The sequence below is a fragment of the Callithrix jacchus genome, chromosome 1 (assembly GCF_049354715.1).
Source record: "Callithrix jacchus isolate 240 chromosome 1, calJac240_pri, whole genome shotgun sequence".
In the NCBI taxonomy this organism is placed as follows: Eukaryota; Metazoa; Chordata; class Mammalia; order Primates; family Cebidae; genus Callithrix; species Callithrix jacchus.
In genome coordinates this window covers 187,544,882-187,566,762 of record NC_133502.1, presented here as the reverse complement: position 1 = coordinate 187,566,762, position 21,881 = coordinate 187,544,882, and the positions used below count along the sequence as shown (strand labels likewise).

The following is a 21,881-nucleotide window of genomic DNA, read 5'->3' as shown; positions in this document are numbered from 1 at the left end:
TAATCTGTCATTCTTATGCTAATGACATGTCGATTTGGTCATAGTGTTTTTGTAGTATGTTTTAATGTGGGGAGTTTTAGGAAGGTAATATATAACTCTATTTCTGGGATGAGGTCATGAAGAGTGCCTCCTTTATTCTGTCTTCCTTTCCATGAGATTCACTGCAGGGAGGCTCTGTGTTGAAATTGTGGAGACATAAGATGAAAGAAGTTGGATCCCTGTATCACTTTATGGAAGAAAGTTTCTTCCCTGGAGGTTTGCCTGATTGCATCATCCTTGTGTGAGCGATAAATAACCCTTTGTTTTTTTAAATCTCAGAATGACCTATACTATTAATCCTGACTAATCATTGGTGCTGCTATATCAAAAAGCCAAAATAAAATATCCAGCATTAGTTTAGTGGCTGGTGGTGGGTGTCAAGGACATTGATGCTGGAGGCTGGGGCATGGCAATCTGTGCCACATTTGTTAAATGGCACACTTGCATTAAGAAAGCTAAGAAAGAAGGCTATTGTAAGCACATCTTGGCTGTTGGCGCTATTCAACAAAGTCTTACAAGAAAGACATAAACTCAAGAAATAAGTGGCTAGTTTGTGAGCAGTAATAAAGGAAATAGAGAAGTCCAGAAAATTAGGGCTTAGCAAAATTAAAAAGCGGACTGCTTCCAGATACCAACTGACTTGATACAGGACTGACACCACCATTGAGCAACAAAGGTCCAAACTACCTCCATCAAAACACAGATTAAAAAGATCCAGAGAGACTCATAAATGCCATGATATTGTGTGTGAGAGAGATGAGGGGAATGGACAAGAAGGTAAATAAGTTGAGATCTACATCCCAAAAAGAACGTTGGGGAGTGATGGTATAGGGAACTCTTTGGAAACAAATCAAAAGCGGACTAAGTTTTTAAGGACATTGTATTACAAAAGAAACCCGCAGTTTTGACTAAAAAAGGCACGGACTATTTGTGACTTATAACAAGCTGTGGCTCCTCAGTTTTCCATGGGCCAACAGCAGCTGAGTTTCACAGTCCTAAGCACAGCATATTTTTCCATGTCCATTTGAGATGTGGCCGAGGAGGGTGATGGAATGACAGAAAAGTCAGGGAGAATAAGGAACAAGGGACTTCTTCCTAGAGAAGCTTAGTGAAGAAACCTTCTCTAACGAGGGTGGGAACTTTCCCAATGCCTATTCAGAAGGCTTTCAGAATTGTTACCCCTTCCTGTCTTCATTCTCTCCACTTAAAAGTAACAGTGTTTATTGCAGTTGTCCTAACCCTACTCTATCATTGAATATTGGGTCTGTATAGGAGGCAAGTAATATGTCTCTTCTAGTTTAGAAATCTCTAGACTGAGAAGAGGCAGGTATGACCTAATGGAAAGCACAAAGCAGTTCACTTGAAGACCTTCAATTTATTTTTTCTTTTCTTTCTTTCCTTTTTTTTTTTTTTTTTTATAGATGGGGTTTCACCATATTGGTCAAGCTGATCTCCAACTCATGACCTCAGGTGATTCACCCACCCTGGTCTCCCAAAGTGTTGGAATTATAGATGTGAGCCACTGCACCCAGTCTAAGAAGACCCTCAATTTCAAGCTGGATTTGCTGATTTATGGGAATCGGATTTTCTCTCTTGAGAAAGCGAGAGTATGTTCTACATATGGGCAAAAGAATAACCAGAGGGACACACAGAAAGTTCCTACTTCCTACTTCCTGGTAGTTAGGGGGGGCCATGTGACCAGCTCTAGCGAATGAAATGTGAGTGGAAGTGTCATGAATCGCTTCTGGGACAGGTGTTTAACAGTTGATGTGTTTCGCTAACAATCTGTCTTGCATCGTGGTGATCTTAGAGGCTACCGGGATGAAGGATGCCTGGAACTAAAGGGGTTTTCACCAACTCACATTAGATTTTGCATGAATGAGATAACATCTTTCTTTTTCCTTCTTTTTTTTCTTTTTTGAGATGGAGTTTCACTCTTGTTGCCCAGGCTGGAGTGCAGTGTGGCTTACCACAAACTCTGTCTCCTGCATTCAAGCGATTTTCCTGCCTTAGCCTCCCGAGTGCCTAGTTGATTTTGTATTTTTAGTAGAGATGGGGTTTCTCCATGTTGGTCAGGCAGGTCTCAAACTCCCGACCTCAGGTGACCTGCCTGCCTCAGCCTCCCAAAGGGCTGGGATTATATGTTTCTTAATGTTTAGCTACTGGGAATAATTTACGTCGGAATATTTTAGGTTTTCTACCTGTACAGCTGTATCATCTGTGAAAGGTGATGTTTGAAAATTGCTTCCTTTTTCATCCTTATACTTCTTGTTTCTTGTCTGTGTCTTGCTATGCTGCCTGGGACTTCACAGTCAATGTAGGGTAGCGGTGGTGACAGTGGGACCATGGGCTTGCTTCTTATAGAAAAGGAAAGCTTTCAGTATTTCAAGCATTGAGACATGCAAGATGTTTTCTGTAATTTTTTGTGGTTATCTGGTGTCTTTTTTTTTTTTTGAGACAGAGTCTTGCTCTGTCACCAGGTGCCATGCTGGAGTGCAATGGCACAATCTCAGCTCACTGCAACTTCCGCCTCCCAGGTTCAACTGTATTTTTTAGTAGAGATGGGGTTTCATGGTGTCTGTTAAAAGAAATTTCCCTGCCAGGCGCGGTGATTCACACCTGTAATCTCAGCACTTTGGGAGGCCAAGGTGGGTGGATCATGAGGTCAGGAGATTGAGACCATTGTGGCCCACATGGCGAAACCCTGTCTCTACTAAAAATACAAAAATTAGCTGGGCGTGGTGGCATGTGCCTGTAATCCCAGCTACCCTAGAGGCCAAGGCAGCAGAATCACTTGAACCAGGGAGTCCAAGGTTGCAGTGAGCCAAGATTGTGCCGCTGCACTCTAGCCTGGCCACAGAGCAAGACTCTGTCTCAGAAAAAAAGTTCCCTTGCCCTCCTAGCTTGCCTAGCTATCTTTACCTCGAAGGGCTGTTGAACTTTACAATTTTTTGGTGTCTCTTGAAATGCTCATGTATTTTTCTATTAAAGAAAAAAATGCGAATTCTCCTAATTATATTTATTGTTTTCTGATGTCCAAGCAACCTGATTGATACGGTTTGGCTCTGTGACCCACCCAAACCCCACCTTGAATCGTAATAATCCCCCTGTGGCAAGGGTGGGACAGGTGAAGATAATTGAATCATGGGCATGGTTTTCCCCATGCTGTTCTCATAATGGTGAGTGAGTTCTCGGGAGATCTGATGGCTTATAAGCGGCTTCCCCCTTCCCTCTGCTCTCATTTCTTTCTCTTGCTGCCCGGCATAGAGGTGTCTTCTGCCATCGTAAGTTTTCTGAGACCTCCCCAGTCATGCGGAACTGTGGGTCATTAAACCTCTTTGCTTTATAAGTTACCCAGTCTTAGGTCTGTCGTATAGTAGTGTCAGAATGGGCGAATACACCAACATTTCTGTTCATATACCTGATTAGGTCATGCTGAATTCTGTTTATGGTCTTTTAATTGGGATTTTTGCGTCTATGCTCATGCCTGAGAGTTTGTCAGGTTTTAGTTTGGGGGTAATTCTAGTCTCAAAAATGAATTGATGCCATTTTATGCTCTTTAATATTCATTTTATATTTCTTTTCTCCAGAAGAGTTTTTATATGATTGGCCTGATTTCTAGACTACGTTATGATGGCCATGATTTCTTCCTTAAATGTTTGGTTGAATTTGCAGGGCCTGGTGTTTTTTTTCCCTTGTTCTTTTTATTTTAGTCTAAATTATGGGATACATGTATGGGACATGCAGGTTAGTTACATCGGTGTACAGGTGCCATGGCGATTTGCTGAACCTATCAACCCGTCATCTAGATTTTAAGGCCTGCATGCATTAGGTATTTGTCCTAATGCTTTCCCTCCCCTTGCCCCCACCTCCTGACAGGCCCTGGTGTGTGATGTTCCCCTCCCTGTGTCCGTGTGTTCTCATTGTTCAACTTCCAGTTATGAGTGAGGACATGTGGTGTTCGGTTTTCTGTTCCTGTGTGTGTTTGCTGAGAATGATGGCTTCCCGCTTCATCCACGTCCGTGGGGTTTTCTTAGTGGGAAAGATTTAGTTATGGATTTGATTGATTTAATTACTATAGGACTCTTTAAATTTTTGTTTTTCTGATATCAGCTGTGTATCCTCTTTACTAGTAAGATGTCTCTTCATGTATAATTTGATTGTTCTTGTCTTTCACTTTTTAGTTTTTAGCATTTTTTCTGTCTAGCTGAAATTTTTTACCTTCTAAAGCTTGTCTTTTCCTCCCTTGAGCAGGGTCTCTCACAGAGCAAAACGTTTTGATGTGATTAAGTCCAATTAACTTTTATTTGAAGGACTATTTTCCCACATTTTTATAGTTTTACATTTAGCCTTTAAATTCACATTCCACTTTAATTTTACTTTCGCTTAATGTATAAGACATAGGAACTTGCATCCAGGGTCAATTTTCTTTCTCCTATAAATGTCCAGTTGCTCCAGCACCATTTGTTGAAAGCCTGTCTTTCCCTTATTAAAGTGCTTTTGCACCTTCGTCAAAAACCAGTTTGGCAAATATGTGTGGGTCTAAGTTCTCTATTCTGCTCCATTAATCTGTGTGTCTGTCCTAACAAAACCCCCAGTCTTGATTGCTACAGCTATGTAAGTAGTGAAACTGGGTAATTACTCCCGCTTCTTCCACTTGCTTCTTTTTCAAAATTATCTTAAGCTATTCTTGTCCTTTGCTTTTCTGTATACATTTTAGAATAATTTTGTCTGCCTTCAGAAAAACCTTCCTGGGATTTTGGCAGGAATTAGACATAACTGACATCAATCTGTTTTGGGGAGAATTGACTTCTTTATTGAGTATTTCAATCTATGAGTAGCTCACATGTCTTCATTTATTAAGAATTCCTTGGATTTCTTTTAGCAGTGTTTTGTTTCTCTTTTTAAAAAATATTTTACTTATCTGTTTTTCTTCTTTTTTAAAGCAGTGTTTTGTAGTTTTCAGGATACAGGTGTGAACCTAAGAGTATCTGAGACAGATTGTAATCAATGTAGAAAGATTATATTGCTAAGATTAAGGACACCCATGACACAGCTTCAGATCCTCATGACATGTGCCCAAGGTGGTCGGGGCACAGCTTGGATTTATACATTTTGGGGAGACATGAGACAAATCAGTATGTGTATGGTGTACATGGGTTCAGTCTGGAAAGGTGGGACCACTCAAAGCTGGGGAAGGGACTTCTAGGTCAGAGGTAGACAAGAGACAATGTTTGCATTCTTTTGAGTCTCTCATCAGCCAGCCTTTCACCAAAAACGCATGTGGGGTGGAGTCAAGGAGTAGCCAATTATTCCTTAGTTGGCTTAGAGAAACAACAGGGCAGAGGAAGCCTTCAGACATGCATTTATCTCAAGGAACAGAGGGAGGACATTGAGTTCTCTGTCCTTGGTCCACAAGGAATTTCCTTGTGGGAAAATGGTGAGGGAGATATGTTGCTTTTTAAAATCTTTGCAGCTGTCTTATTTAGGACAAAAATGGGAGGCCAGTTTGCCTGACATGGTTCCCAGGTTGACTTTTCCCTTTGGTTTCGTGATTTTGGGGTTCTGAGATTTATTTTCCTTTCACACAACTCCTGTGCTTGTTTCTTTTTCTTTCGATTTTCATCTAAGTATTGATTTTCTTTGGAGTGTTTGTAAGTCGTACTGTATTTCGAATTTTGATGCTCGTGTTCATTGCTAGTATATAGAAATACAACCGATTTTTCTATGTCCTGTGACCTTGCAAACTTATTGTTCTAGGAGTCTTTTTAAAAATTCCTTGGGATTTTCTAGGCAGTTGTGTCATAGATGGAAATACTTAATATTGTTACTTTGACAGTACTCGCCTGACTGATCTGTAAATTCAACAAAGTCCCTCTCAAAATCTTAGCTGCCTTATTTTCAAAAATTGACAAAAATCCTAACATTCATATGGAAAGGCAAGAGTCTCATATTAGCCAAAATAGTCTTGAAGAATACAGTTTGAAGACTCATACTTTCCAGTTTTAAAACTTAGAACAAAGCTATGCTAACAAAGAGAATGGCAGTGGCAGCAGAATAGACGTGTCCATCAATGGAATAGAGTTTAGAGTACAGAAATGAATCCTCATATTTACGGCCAGTTGGTTCTCGATAGTGGTGCCACCATTTCTTCCTTCTGTATACGTTCTGTTTCCTTTCCTTGCCTAATTGCACTGGGTAGAACTTTCAGCACTACCTTGAATGAGTGGCAAGAGGAGACATCCCACCTTGAATGAGTGGCAAGAGGAGACATCCCGGCCTTGTTTTCAATGTAATTTGCTTTTTCTTAAATAAAAAAGACACTATTTCGTAGAGACGTTTTGGGTTCACAGCAAAATTGAGAGAAAGATATAAAGGTTTTTCATGTAGCCTCTGCTCCACACAAGCACAACCTCCCTCACTGGCAATATGCACACCAGAATGGTCCATTTGACACAAATTGATGAACCTACATTGACACATCATTGTCACCCAGAGTTCATAGTCTACATTAGGGTTCACACTTGGTGTTGGTTAGGAAAATGTGTAATGACATGAATCCACCATTATGGTATCATGCAGAGGAGTTTCATTGGCCTAAGAATCCCCTGTATTCTACCTGCTCATCCCTCCCATCCCCGACCCTGGTGAGTTAAGGTAAGAATTATTGTCTTGTGAGCTTTATTGCCGAGTTAAAAACGAGGAAACTGAGGCCAGCACAAAAACATTAAATTCCAATTTATTCGGCTCCCGGGCGAGGCTCTGCACTCCCAGAGAAAGACGCCAGAGAGGTCACACCCAACTCCTCTGGGCGTGGGATTTTATAGGGAGTGAAGGCGTTTGATTGGCTGTGGATAAACAGGACGTGGACGTAGCAAGCTGCTATAGGTACGTAGGCGGGATTTCCGGATGGGGCAATGCGCTACTGGGCAGGTTTTGGCGGGGCTTTCCAAGGGCGAGCTAGGTGCCTTGCAGAGGGGATTTCCAAGGGCAGGGTTGAGTGCGAGTGCAGAGGGGATTTCCAAGGCAGAGCTATATGATAGGCATATTCTGGTGATGTAATTTTCAGGTGGGGAGAGGGATGGGCATGTCCGAGCTCCTGGCGAGGCAACCAGCCTTACAGTGACCACTGATATTTTTACTGTCTCCATAGTTTGCCTTTTCCAGAATGTCATAGAGCTGGAATTATACAATATGCAACCATTTCAGATTGGCTTCTTTCAGTAATCTGCATCTGTGTTCCCTCCATGTCTTTTCATGCTTGATACCTCGTTTCTTTTTAGCATGGAATAGTCTTGCATTGTTTGGATATAGCACAGTTTATATCTATTCCTCTACTCAAGGACTTCTTGGTTTCTTCCAAATTTTGGAATTATGAATAAAGCTACAAACATCCACGTGCAGGTTTCTGTGTGGACATGACTTGTCAACTCCTCTGGGTAAATATGAAGAAGTGTGAATGCTGGATCATATGGTATAAATATGTTTTGTTTTGTAAGAAACTGCCAAACTGTCTTCCAAAGTGGGTACCATTTTGCATTTCCACAGCAGGAATGAGAGCTCCTGCTTTTCCACATTCTCAGCAGCGTTTGGTGTCGTTGCTGTTCTGGATTTTGGCCATTCTAATAGGTGTCATGGTTTTAATTTGCATTTCTGATGACACATGAGGTAGAGCATCTTTTCAGATGCTTATTTGCTGCTGCCTGTGTATCTTGGCTGAGGTGCCTCTTTGCCTCTAAAGGTCTTTGACTCATTTTTTAATCAGGTTGTTTGCTTTCTTTTCCTTTTTTTTTTTTTTTGAGACAGTCTTGCTCTGTCACCCAGGCTGGAGTGCAATGGTGCGATCTCAGCTCACTGCAGCCTCTGCCTCTTGGGTTCAAGTGAGTCTCTTGCCTCAGCCTCCCAAGTAGATGGAATTACAGGCATGTGCCACCACACCTGGGGTTTTTTTTTTTTTTTTTTTTTTTTTTGTATTTTTAGTAGAGATGGGGTTTCACCAGGTTGGTCAGGCTGGTCTCAAACTCCTGACGTCAGGTGATCGACCAACCTCAGCCTCCCAATGTGCTGGGATTACAGGCCTGAGCCACTGAGCCCAGCTTTTCTTTTTCTGTTTTTTCAGACAGGGTCTCATTGTAGCTACCAGGGTGGTCTCAAACTTCTGGGCTGAAATTAACCTCCCTCCTCAGCCTCCCAAATAGCTGGAATTATAGGTGCAAGCTCTGTTTTCTGTGCCTGGCTCTGTTTTCTTAAAGTTGAGTTTTAAGAATTCTTTGTGTATTTTGGCTAATGATCCTTTATCAGATATGTCTTTTTATAAATATTTTCTCCTGTTCTGTGACTTGTCTTTCCATTCTTGACAGTGTTTCACAGAGCAGAAATGGTCAATTTTAATGAAGTGCAACTTATCAATTCTTCCTTTCATAAGTTATGTCTTTGGTGTTGTATCTAAAAAGTCATTCAAACCAAGGTCATCTAGACTTCCTCCTACATTATCTTCTAGGAGTCCTAGAGTTGTTTTTTTTTAACACTCAGATCTGTGATCCATTTTGAGTTAGTTTTGTGGCGTGTAAAGTCTATGTCCCGATTTGTATTTTTGCATGTGAATGTCCAGTTGTTTCAGCACCATTTCTTGAAAATACTATGTTTTTTCCTCCATTCCATTGCTTTTGCTCTTTGTCAAGGATCAGTTGGATATTTTACGTGGGTCTATTTCTGGACTGTCTATCCTGTTGCATGGGTCTGTCTACTCTTTTGCCAATACCACACTGTATTACGTAATCTGCTTTGAAAATTCATATACCAAGACCTTAGTTTTGGTTATTATGCATTTTTTTATTTCTACAGTTTCTAATCAGCTCTTTAAAAATTTTCTTTTTTTTTTATGGGATTCAGATGTGACTTTATGCATCTGGAGCACACTAAGTGCAGCCGTATGAAGCCCCATGTCTGACTGCCCCCGGTCAGGCAGCCTCCTCCTCCTCATGCCTCAATTGTTTCCACACGTTGCTGCCTTGTGTACCTGGTGATCTCTGATTGCGTGCCAGGAAGGAGGTGTTTGATAAATTGTGGGCAGAAATATTTTGAAGCCTTGGACGATGAGACCTCTCTAGAGGAAAATAGCATTTGCCACCATCTGTTGCCAGGGGGTGCCAGCAGTCTGATACCCCCACCATTAGGTGTTAGGTGTTGGGGCCTCTGGGCCCCAGGTGAAGTGGAACTGGGCTGCAAGGACTGGTGCAGCCTTTCCTCATGGTGCAGCCTTTCCTCATGGTGCAGCCTGTCACTTCTGCATCCTCACTCTTCCTGCTGGCAGCTGGGGCCAGAATCGAGCCTGTGTCCAGTGTGAGAGACACATAGTTCCAGTGTCAGGGACAGTGGCTTTTCAGGAGGCTACTGCCTCCTTTAATGAGATGACAAACAAGAGGCACCTGTCACATCCGCCCAGAGGCCACTGACGGCATGCCGTCTGCAGCAATCGGTCCTGGCCGCCCCCCACATGCTTGTAGCTCTGTCTCGTCGGGTGCTAGTGCCAGATTCAGGGCTCTGTCCCTCCTCTCCAACCTTGCCCACCCTCTTTGGAGGTGGTGTCCACCTGCCATTGCCACTGACTGTTCAGGGTGAACTCGTATGCCCAGCTCCCCCCAATGCCACGCTCTGTTCCTCAGCTGGGACCCCAACCCCTGGTCCTCCACCCTCCCCAACAGGGTGACAAATTCAGGGGCACAGGTTCCCTTGAGCATATTTTGAAACACTGAAGTAAACGCCAATCTAGGGAACAGTTGACATGACACTCCTTTATTAAAACCTAAGGACATCGTTATAAAAACTACTGTATAGAAAGACAAAAGCAGAGCAACAGCAGTCAGTGAAAAACACATTATTGTTACATTCTAGTATTATTATTAGGAAGATTATTGGTTTTTGGTTTTCCCGGTTATCTGCTCTCAGGCCCCATGCCTGCTCCCATGAAGTCAGGGTGGACAAGAGAGAAAATGTTTCCATCCCTCCACCCTGCTGCTGCGTGCCCTTTTCAGACTGGCCCTGGGGAGGACACATCGACCTTTGGTGGGAGGTTTCCTGCCTTGTTAAGGTGACTGACTCCTTACCCTTGCAGCCTCCACCTCGTTACTGCACATGGCCCAGACGCTGACCACTTGGTTATTTGACTGTGATGTATGTCACTATCTTTAAAATAGGACACGGGGAGAAACAGAAAGAAATTGAATATGAGAAACTGGTATGCAATTCCGAGAAGCGGCTTTCTTGGACTCCCAGCTTGGTTCATGTTGTGGCCGTGTAATCTACAGTTTTTGATCCAGTGCTCAGGATTGGCGCTGACCAGTGTGGGATTCTATTCATTTTGGAGGGGCTAATTTAGGGTCATTCAACAGGGTACCTCATCCCACAAACCCAAGGGTCACCATTCTCAGTGCAGCCCATGTAAACAATCTTCCTGGGAGCCCATTACCATTGGTGGGACAGTGTCTGGAGTTGAGCCCTGCAGCAGCCCTGAATTTTGGTCTGTCAAGGGCAAATCCATCAGGGCTTTGAGTGAAGGTAGGAGTTTTAGGTACAAAGTAATTAATAGCCAAATCTGCTCATTCATCAAGCACCGATCTAGCACCAGCTGTTGGCCAGGGGCTTGGACTACAAACGGGGGTGGGTAGGGGCCATGACACCTCCAAAGTCACTTTTGGGGGTGAGACAAGTAAGGGTTCTGTATATATTTTGTGAATCTGAACATGTCCGTTAGGCAAAACTAGTCATTTTATAGGTGGTCCCAGCTCTAGCAGGAACGGCTCCCAGGTGGGTGCTCGGCAAGTATCTATTGAACAGGCGAGGGAAGTGCGTATCATTGCACGGGTTTTCTAGGAGGAGCCTGACCTCTTCCAGCTGGCCTGACTGCCTAACTTTAACATTTGAGCTTTTCTGGCCACAATCCTCAAAGTTGTCTGCATTCATTTAAGTACCAGAGCCGGACATGTTACTACGGCAAGGAACGAGAGCACTGTGTGGCATCTGCCACACGTAGTAAGTGTACAGCCTTGTCTGCTGGAGGGCACAGGGTGTGGCTCCAGCCCAGGGATGTATTCCTGGACTGCAAAGGACAATGATCAGGGCATCATCCACTCACAGCCCCTCTGACCATCCGGCTGCTGTTGCAGGGGCCAAGCAGACATACTCTGATGCCCACCATGTGAGCAGGATGAAGAAGAATCCCTGCCATTTGCTTCCACCCCACCCTTCCAACCCTAGATTTTCACAGCAGACTAAAGGGGCCCACGTGGATGTGTCCCTCCAGGGAGGGGTGGCCCTTCAACATTGCTAAGACATATGCCCCCAGTAATGCCATCCAGGACTGTAATGTTTTCTTTCTTCCCTTCCTCCCCAACGGAGTCTCATTCCATTGCCCAGGCTGCGTGCAGTGGCGCGAGCTCAGCTCACTGCACCTTCTGCCTCCTGGGTTTGTGTTAATTTCAAGCATGGGGGTATCTGTAAATTCACTTCTGCATGTTCTTCCTGTTGATGGGGACCAGCCAGCCAAGTTGAGAAATTAAAATAAGCCAACAAAACATTCTGCACATCTGCACCTCTGGGAACACTGTTTCCTTAATAGACATGGTGATTGTGAAGGCTGCCGAGCCAGCAGAGGGGCCGGGGTGGGACTGTGGCTGGAGGGATGTAAAGGTGGGGGAGTCAGTGCCGGGCTCAGCCCAACCCACAGCCACAGTCCTGGTCTGTTCGACTAGACCTGAAGATAGCTTTTAGGTTGATGGTGAACTGGGAACCATCTCCTGTCTCAAGAAGCCTGTTAATCCCCATTCCTGGTGGCGTTTTTCCTGACATTCCCCAGTCCTTCTCTTCAGTTCTTAGCCAAATTTGAATCTGATGATGAGGGGAGAGCCACCCACCCAGGGACCACTGGCAGCTGCCCACCTGCTGCTTTCTAGAGAATTAGAGCTAGCAAGAGGGACCGAATCTACCTGTGGAATCACCTGTGTGTGCATGCACACCTGGTTACATGTGCACGTGTGTATTCATGTGCATGTGTGTGCATGTATGCACTTGTGTGTTTTCAATTAAGGCCTGTTGCATGTCAGCAATAGTCAGGTGCTGGCCAGGCAGCTGGAGGGGGTGAGGCCAGGCGGGTGAGCAGGCTGCTTCTCAAGGTGCAGGGCACGGTCAGAGGCTAACGTGAGGGCATCGAGCCAGTGGGCACTATCAGCTATTGGTTCTGAACAGAGATTCTGAAACACACAACAGTCACACCGTACACAGACGAGAGGGGAAGCATAAAACTGCTCGTGAATCACACACAGTTCCCAGCGGGAAACAGTCCTTACAAACGCGGTCATTCTGCACAGCAGCCTGGATCGCAGATTCCTCTGTGGACATCGTGTCCTCTTCTCTCGTGTTTGTCTTTTCGTATTATTACAAATTACGTGGTGATGGACAGAAGCTCACAGTAAAATGTAAAAGTAGGCAGCTTAGAAAATCAGGTGTAAGAGTCACTAAAAAATGCTAACCCTAGAAATCTAAACTTGAACTCATCACGGCCCTGAAACCCTCTTGTTCTGAGGGACACTACTCATTGAAGGACCTGCCAGCCACAGCAGGATGGGGACAAGGTTTATCACGATAACCTGGGGACCTATCGGGTTTTGAATACACACCCCCACCTGCTTTCCACACCGAGTATTCACACCCACGTGACATTGTTCTCACTCCTTGGCTCCCCTGTGAGACAGCAAGGGCTGTGCTCCCTGGAACCTCACCTCACACTTCATAGGTGAGAGGCAGAGGCTCTGAGAGGTTAAGTGACTGGCGGGGATCACCTGCGTGAAGGAGGGTGCTGTGGTTGTCTGCACTCTGCACCTGCCTTTGCTGAAGGCTACCTGTACCAGGTGTGCAGGGTCTTGGTGATCTCTGCTGAGGCCTCCTGCTTGCCACAGAATGTTCCATGCGTCAGCCTGGCTGCCCCAGAGGTACTCGGCAGAGCAGCAGAACAACAGACCCCATGGGCCTTTTCAGTTCTTCCCGAAGGACCTCTGTTGGGGCCAGGAGGAATGTCCTTCTAGAAGGTTGTAAATATGAAGGGATGCAGCTCCAGTGAATCCCAGCTCTAGCTGTCTGGCAGTGACCTCTTACCCCAGGTGTCCAGGAGAGGGAGGCAAGGCCACCAGTTCTTTCGGCACAGGAAGCAGCTAAAGAGCATCATCCAGAATAGCAGGACTCCAGGGTGGCAAACCCCTGACAGAACCGTCCGATTCCTTCCTCTTACCAGTGAGGAAACTGAGGGCACAGGCGTTGCCTGAGGTCACTCTGCTCTCAGTGGCAGAGCTATGTCAGAATCTGGGTCTTGCTCCTCCCTCCCCCACTGCTGCCAAGGCTTCCTCTGCCTCCGGAGGCACTGCACAGGGGATGCAGCTGCGGCTGCCCCAGCTGGGCTTGTGGGCAGGCTGTGCACCCCTCCATGGCAACATGGCCCTGGGATGGCTCACATCAGGGGACAGCAAGCCATTCCTTTCTCTAATTGAGACCCCAAGCAGAGGTTCTCCTACTTTGCCTTGGCCAAGCCATATGCCTGGAAGAGACGGCTGGTCCCAAAGACTGAAGCCAGGGGTCTTCCACAGGTGACCTTTGTGACCCTGGGCAAGCTACTTGACCTGGCTGAGTCTGTCTTCTCATCCATAAAAGGGGGAGAGCCCCTTCTTTCTGGTGCTGTACAGAAGATGGAGAGCCAGGCAGCATGGAGGATGCTTTATGCCCTAGCAAGTTGTTTCTGCTTTCCCAAAGGCAGGGCACTGTGTTTGTGCAGCGTGACTCAGTGGAGTCCGGAGCTGGGCACTCCTGCCTTCCTTGCCCTCTGTGTCCCAGCCACCTGGCTTTCTTATGCTTCCTTGAAACCACCAAGCCTATGGCTGCCACAGGGCCTTTGCACTAGCTGTTCCCTCAGCTGGAAAGCTCTTTTCCTATCTTTAACTCCCATGGCTTGCTCCTCTGTCATTCAAATCCGGACCTCAATCACCTGCTCAGGAAGGCCTTCCCAGACCTCTCCAGGTGCACAAGGGCCTCACCGAGTGTCCCTCAGACTGAGTTCTCAGCGGAGCACTCACCATCCTGTACCTTCCTTCTTCAGTCTTCCCACCCCAGCTAGAAAGTCAGCAAGGACCTGCCCTGCTCACTGTCATGTCTGGTGAATGGATGGGCGGTCAGCATGAGAACAGTGGGTCTGATGAAGAGAGGATACACACGTCTAGTAAGCAGGGCCTCCCAAGCTAAGAGCTGGGGAGATTTGGTATCACTAGCAGCCATGGAATGAGTGTGTCTACACTGGCAGTGTAGCCTTTAGAGACATTTGTGATCATCTAAGTGGTGCCATCTCATCTATGCCCCGGGGTTGGGGGGCAGGAGTGGAGGTGATTAGCTCCGTGGGTGGATGTTATGGGCGTTGAAGTTTAGGTGGATATCCCACTTTAAAGTGGATGGATTTCTAGAACTCTCCTCTCTGGGTTTCCATAGCCTTGTTCCCCTTTCCAGCAGAGATCCATGTGTCTGTCTCTCCCCTCAGATGGGGAGCTCCCCAGGGGCTAAGACTGTCCCCCCACAGGGCCTGGCACACAGCAGGCACTTAGCCACAATGTGCTGAGTGGATCCGCGCTCCAGGCCGTGATAGTGAAGAACTCAGGGTGATGGCCTGCAGAGGCATCAAGGAGACGCTGCTGGCATTGTGCAGGGCGTGCCCTGGCTGGGGAGCACGTCATATCCAGGGTGTTGGAGACTGGACTTTGGGTTCCTGCACCCCTGAGGTCAAAGGAGGGGTTGATCTCCTCCTGGCCATGTGGCCCTGGGCACCCCGTCCCCGCTGTTTATGCAGGGGGTTAGTCATACCTGCCTCCCAGGTGGTGAGAGGGAGTGCGCATGAAAACACTTAACTCGGTGCCTGCCACCCTCAGCCTGAGATGCGTCCCTTAGTATTACTATCATTACAGGAACGAATTCTTTAAGAATCAACCCCAACTGGCATCTTCAAATCCCCAGTGCCCCCTGAGACACAGAGGGGCTGTACCCTGTGCTTAGCAAAAAACTGGTGGCCCAGACATTGACACTGATGAGAACCCCCAGCCAGAGGGTGGCCTGTGCCCATCAGAGAACTTGAGTGGGGAAGCCCCAATAAAAACCAACCAACCAAGCAAACAAGAGGAACACCCCAAATCACACACACGCACACACACGCACATTCAATATTCTGACACAAATAGGCCCAAGGGGCTGCTATTGGAGGGAGCGGGGGCAAGGGAAGCTTCGGTTTTCAACCACAGGTATAACTCACAGGCCTCAAACCGCCTGGCTGGAACCAGCCAGAGTTGCTTTTTCTTGGTCATCCTGAGTCCACAATGAGTCACCTTTCAGAAGCCACCAGCCCAAAATAGGACTATTGCTTGCAGACAGGTGGCTCAGAATTCCTTCCCCTGTACCCCCAGCCCCTACCCCTGAGTTTGCTCCTAATCTTAGAAGTCCAGAGAAGGGAGTTTGGGGCAGAGGCAGCATTTCCTCCTCTGCCACTGCCGCCACCTTGGCTCTCCCTGGCATCTCTGTAGAAGTTGTTCTTGGAGGCTGCACCAGGTGCTTCGGCTCTCATCTCCCCCATCCTGAGGCACAGCAAAAGGGTTTTCTGGAAGAAATAGAAAAAAGTGTCACATGGTGCTTTCTCCATGGGGACCCACTAGGGACATTTCTCTGTGGCCTCAGTGCCAGAAGAAGCCAGGTTTCCTCTGAGCACCTGGCGTTTGCCTTCTGAACACTGTGAACCATGTGACTTTAAGACTGGAAGCAAGATAATAATGTCTGCTATCATTATAGCGCCATAGAGTACTAGAGCCCTGGCCCATGCAATAAGACAAGAAAAAAAAAAAGCATAGAACTAACATAGAAGAACAAAGGTTACAGTTAATTATGGATAACTTACATAGAAAATTGAACAGAATCAACAGGTTAATTAGTAGAATGGAGAGTACAGAGATATGATAGTTAACCTATAGGACATCAGATCAACTTATAAAAATGCAAGAGTGTGCAATGACCTCAGCAATGACCAGAGTAATTATATGACTGGGCTTGGGATGCTCTCAGTTAACACCTATTGTTTTGACGTAATTTTTAATATTGTTTCCCTTTTACCTTCAAAAGCATTGATTTGGATGATAAATTATACGGTCACCCTTGCTATAAAAAACAAAGTATGAAACACAGATACGGATACCATTCATACTGAAAAACACCATTACACATTTTGGAATAACACTAAGATATGACCATGTCATACAAAGTGATGGAGAAGAGACCAAGGTGCTCCTGGGACAGGGAAGAATCAGGACACCAGTGCAACAGGATCTGCAGTGTGGAAACAGGTCTGCGGGGCACTTAGAGCTTTGATTGGCAGAGTCATGTTGCAAACAAGACACTGAGGAAAAGAAATATTAACTCCATCTGTGGCAGGCCACACGAACCCCACTGCCCTGTGTCTGTTATAGGAGCAACTGGCCAGTCACAAATACTTACCTTCCCAGACTCCCTTGCAAGCAGGGGTGGTCACATGATCCAGTCTGACTAATGCTGTGTAAATGGGAGTCTATGGGGAAGGGGATAGGATTCCAGGGGAAGATGGACTATCTTGCATGCATGAGAATAAAGGACGCTCACAGGTGTGGGAGAAATTTCATTCTGGTGGCAGCCCACCCTGGACTGCCTCCCCACACCACTGCAGGAGAGTTTCTTTCACTTGCATACATTGCATCTGATGACAGTTCTTAAATGATAAACCATCTTCAACCAGGCTTAAAGTGCATTTTTTTGGGCAAATAGAGAGGTCAAGGGAGGGGCTCTAACAAAGCCAGCAAAGCCCACCTGTCCAGAGTGAGTGATACGCCAAGAGGCAGGACCTACTATCTATTCTTAGCATCCGTGGGAATGTGTACAGGGGCTAAGGGTGAGGGATTCTGTGGGGCCGTCTCCTCTGCTTCACAGAACAAAGCCAGGTCCAGGTATTCTCCATCACCCATAGCACCCATCTCTATCCAGCGTACCACCTATTGTCTTCCCCAAATAGAAAGTTAGCTACAAGAGGGCTAACGTGATTGTGTGTTTTACATACTGCTGCATTGCCAGGGCCTACAAAAGTAACTGGCATAAATATTTGTCAAATGAATGGATGAACCATCTTTCAAGTACAAAGTCCACAGAAAAATGTGCTGAGCATGTTTGTGAATTACAGTTCCCATTACTCCTTCATAATAAAATTATTCAGGACACCCTTAGGCAAATCAAGAATGATTCAAAGGACGGGCAGATGATTTTTTAAAAGTTCTGTGGATGGATGGTGGTGATGGCTGCTGTATTAGTCCATTTTCATGCAGCCGATAAACACATACCTGAGACTGTGCAATTTACAAAAGAAAGATGTTGAAATGGACCTACAGTTCCACATGGCTGGAGAGGCCTCACAATCATGGCAAAAGGCAAAGAGGAGCAAGTCACATGTTCTGTGGATGGGAGCAGGCAAAGAGAGCTTGCGCAGGGAAATTCCCATGTTTAAAGTCATCCGATATAATGAGATTTACTCACTATTATGAGAAGAGCATGGGAAAGACCCACCCCCATGATTCAATGACCTCCCTCTGGGTTCTCCCATGATGCCTGGGAATGGTGAGAGTTACAATTCAAAGTGAGATTTGGGGTGGGATACAGCCCTACAGTGAGAAGGTCCTTAATGCCCCTGAACTGTGTACTTAAAAATGGTTAAAATGGTAAATGATATGTGCATTTTACCACAATTCAAAAAAGGACGAGCAGAAGCATAACAAACAAATGCAAATGAAGAAAAATCCAGGGGTCAAGGTGTACATGGAACACTGCCAAGGGCACCAGAATTGTGTGGAGAATTTGTGTAACTGTAGGACTATGTCTGCAGCCTGTCTAAAGACTTATGGCCATCACAGAGAAGAATGAAACAAAACAGAGAACTGGCATGAGTAATTAAAAAGTAGGAGGGGCTGCTTACAGTGGCTCACACCTATAATCCCAGCACTTGAGGAGGCCAAGGTGGGCAGATCACCTGAGGTCGAGAGTTCGACACCAGTCTGACCAACATGGATAAACCCTGTCTGTACTGAAAATACAAATTTAGCTGGCATGGTGGCACATGCCTATAATCCCAGCTATGCAGCAGGCTGAGGCAGGCGAATTGTTTGAACCTGGGAGGCGGAGGTTGCGTTGAGCCAAGATCATGCCTTTGCACTCTGGCCTGTGGGGGACAAAAGCAAAACTCCGTTTCAAAAAGAAAAAAAAAGGGGTGGAGGTGAGAACAAGGGAGGTAATATAAGTAAACTATGTCATATTCATGTATAGTTGTGGGGCTTAAAGAATTGCTTAGAAGTTTAAAATTAAGGCCGGGCGTGGTGGCTCATGCCTGTAATCCAAGCACTTTGGAGGCCAAGGCGGGCGGATCACCTGAGGTTGGGAGTTCAAGAAGTTTAAAATTAGAGGCATTGAGGTGAACAGAAAAAATATAATCAACTAAAAATAATGTGATGGAAAGGAGACAAGAGGAGGAAAAAGCAGAAATATTCTAATTTTGACATCGTTCACAGGAGGGAGAAAATAAATGTTGTCTAGAGAAATAAGAGGATTAAAGCTATCATGTTGTATTATAATTATGAAGATAACCATGGGATCAAAAACACAGCTTTCCAAATTATCAGAATACATACAAAAAATAAGACAACAGAGACCATATGGTGAAAATTGACAACCCCCACAAAAGCTCTAAAAGCAGAAAGCATATCAGACAATGATGACAGAACAAAGACCAAATATATCTGCCGTATCAGTAATGGTAATGAGCCATACCCACTTGCTAGAAAAAGAAAAGACTGGATCACAAGCAGGTGCACTGGAGTTGGGACGATTCAGAGAGGTTTCATAGAAAAGGATGAGCAGATGACTTTTACAAAGTTCTGCAGATGGATGATGATGATGGTTGCATTATGGTGAGAAGGTACTTAATGCCCCTGAACTGTATACTTTAAAAACTGTTAAAATGTGGCCAGATGCGGTGGCTCATGCCTGTCACGTCAGCACTTTGGGAGGCCGAGGTGGGCAGATCACAAGGTCGAGATCAAGGCCATCCTGGCCAAGACAGTGAAACCCCGTCTCTACTAAAAATACAAAAATTAGCCGGGCGTGGTGGTGCACACCTGTAGTCCCAGCTATTTGGGAGGTTGAGGCAAGAGAATCACTTGAACCCCAGGAGGTGGAGGTTGCAGTGAGCCCAGGTCACAAACTGCACTCCAGCCTGGCGACAGAGCGAGACTCTACCTCAAAAAAAAGGTTAAAATGGTAAATGTTCTGTGCATTTTACCATGATTTAAAAAAAAAGTTTGAGCAGAAGCATAACAAGCAAATGCAAATTAAGATGAATCAGGGGTCATAATCTTAATATCACACAAAGTTGAAGTCAAGGCAAGAAATACCAAATGAGAAAAAAGAAGGGCACTATGTGAGGTGTGAGGGTGAAGGATGAGCGTCACCATGAAGATTTAACAGTAATGAATGCTCATGCACCAAATAGCATAGCCTCAATATTCATAGAGCAAGAACTACTGGAAATTTAGGAAGAAAAAACAGTATGCTAGTGTTGATGCATTTTTTTTTTTTTTTGAGATGGAGTCTCACTCTGTCACCCAGATTGGAGTGCAATGGTGCAATCTTTGCTCACTGCAACCTCTGCCTCAGAGGTTCAAGCAATTCTCCTGCCTCAGCTTCCTAAATAGCTGGTGTAACAGGTGCTGGCCTCCAAGCCTGGCTAATTTTTTTTTTTTTTTGCATTTTTAGTAGAAACGGGGTTTCACCATGTTGGCCAGGCTGTTCATAAGCTCCTGACTTCAGGTGATCCGCCCACCTTGGTATCCCAAAGTGCTGGGATTACAGGTGTGAGCCACCACGCCCAGCCTAGTGCATTTTAATTCACCTTTCTCAATCCATTTCAGATGCAGTTGGCAAAAATAAAAGGAGATAGGGAGCCAAAAAATCTAATTAACAACTCTGTGTGTGTGTGTGTGTGTGTGTGTGTAAAATATAGTCTACCTTCCTTCTATTCAAATGCTCTTGAAAATGCATACGCAAAAAATGACTATCAGGCCACAAAGATGGTAAATTCCAAAAAAATAAGACAACATTGTTTGATCACAATATACCAGAATTTGAAAATACTAATAATGAAACCACAAATCAAACCAAATTTTGCCACCAAGAAGTTTATAAACACTTAAAAAATAACCTTGAGTTAAAGAGAGCAAAAAAATAAACTGCGGAATATCTAGACAATAACAAACTGTATGTTTAAGGAACTGGGGGATGCAGCCAAGCCCGTACCAAGAGGAAAATATATAGTCTAAAACAGTAATCTTATTAATAAAGGAGAAACCATGAATTAATGCCCAACTCAAAAAGTTAGAAAAGGACAAAATAACCCCAAGAAAGACATACAGTAGCAATAAGTAAATGGAAACAGAAATGAAGTTAACAACAAAAGAAAGGAACTCATAAATAACTCCATGTTCTTTTTTAATTTTTAAATTAATTTTTTTTTTTTTAGAGACAGGCTCTTGCTCTGTCACCCTAGCTGGAGTGCAATGGTGCAATTATAGCTTACTGCAACTTCAAACTCCTGGGCTCAGGCGATTCCTCTACCTCAGCCTCCTGTGTAGCTAGACTACAGATGTGCACCACTACACTCAGCTAATTATTTTTTGTAGGAATGAGGTCTTGGTGTGTTGCTCAGGCTAATCTTGAACTCCTGGCCTCAAGCAATCCTCCTGCCTTGGTCTCCCAAAATGCTGGGATTACAGGCATAAGCCACTGTCTCTGGCCCCAACTACTTTTGAAAAACAGTGAGACATGCTGGGGAATCTAATGAAGCAGACGATATAATACATAGAAAGTAGAGGTGGCCAGGCATGGTGGCTCATGCCTGTAATTCCAGCACTTTGGGAGGCTGAGGTCAGGAGTTCGAGACCAGCCTGGCCAACATGGTGAAACCCCATCTCTACTAAAAAATAATACAAACTTGTAATTTGGAATTACAGGCAGGCACCTGTAATTCCAGCTACTTGAGAGGCTGAGGCAAGAGAATCACTTGAACCTGGAAAGCAGAGGTTGCAGTGAATTGAGATTTTGCCATTGCACCCCAGCCTAGGAGACAGAGCAAGACTCTGTCCCCACCCTCAAAAAAAAGGTGGAGGTGATTGCTTGGAAGGATGCAAGGATTCTCTGTACTTTTGCTTTCCAGCTTTCCTTCTCACCATCCCTTAGCTGCTCCCAACAGGCTTTCCTCCAACTTCTCTGCAGAATTTGCCCTTGTCAAGGTCATCAAAGAACCCAGTGGTCAATTCTCTGTGCCCCTTTCACTCATCCTCCCAGCAGCAGTGACTCGTGATCCCTCCACCTGCTTCTGGAACACTGCAGTCCCTTCTCCTGGTCCTCCCCTCCACCTCCCACTGCTCCTGTTCCAGCCCTTTGCTGGTCTGCCCACATCTTCCCAACCTCCTCTTCTCCACTCTCCCTACTCACTCGTCGATCTCATCCCCTCCCAAGGATTTAAACACTATCTTTATGTTGATGACTTTTTTTTTTTTTGGAGACAGTCTTGCTCTGTCACCCAGGCTGGAGATATGTTGACTTTTTGAGCCTCAAACTCTCACCTGAACTCCATTCTGATGGCCAACATGTCTACTCAACATCACAAAATGGGTATTTAATAGACACCTCAAACTTAATATACC

General features: G+C 45.2%; 1 protein-coding gene across 4 annotated transcripts in view; it reads right to left on the bottom strand.

Annotated features, from left to right (window-relative positions):
* Positions 1–9,808: 9,808 nt before the first annotated feature.
* The window catches only part of SHISAL1 (shisa like 1), a 170,234-nt gene continuing 158,161 nt past the window's right edge, over positions 9,809–21,881 (bottom strand). For all 4 annotated transcript variants that reach the window (XM_054238725.2, XM_035265252.3, XM_078333352.1 and 1 more), the window contains one exon: positions 9,809–15,715. In XM_054238725.2, the coding sequence (XP_054094700.1) occupies position 15,715 (1 nt within the window). In that variant the 3' untranslated portion in view covers positions 9,809–15,714. The remainder of the gene's footprint in view (positions 15,716–21,881) is intronic.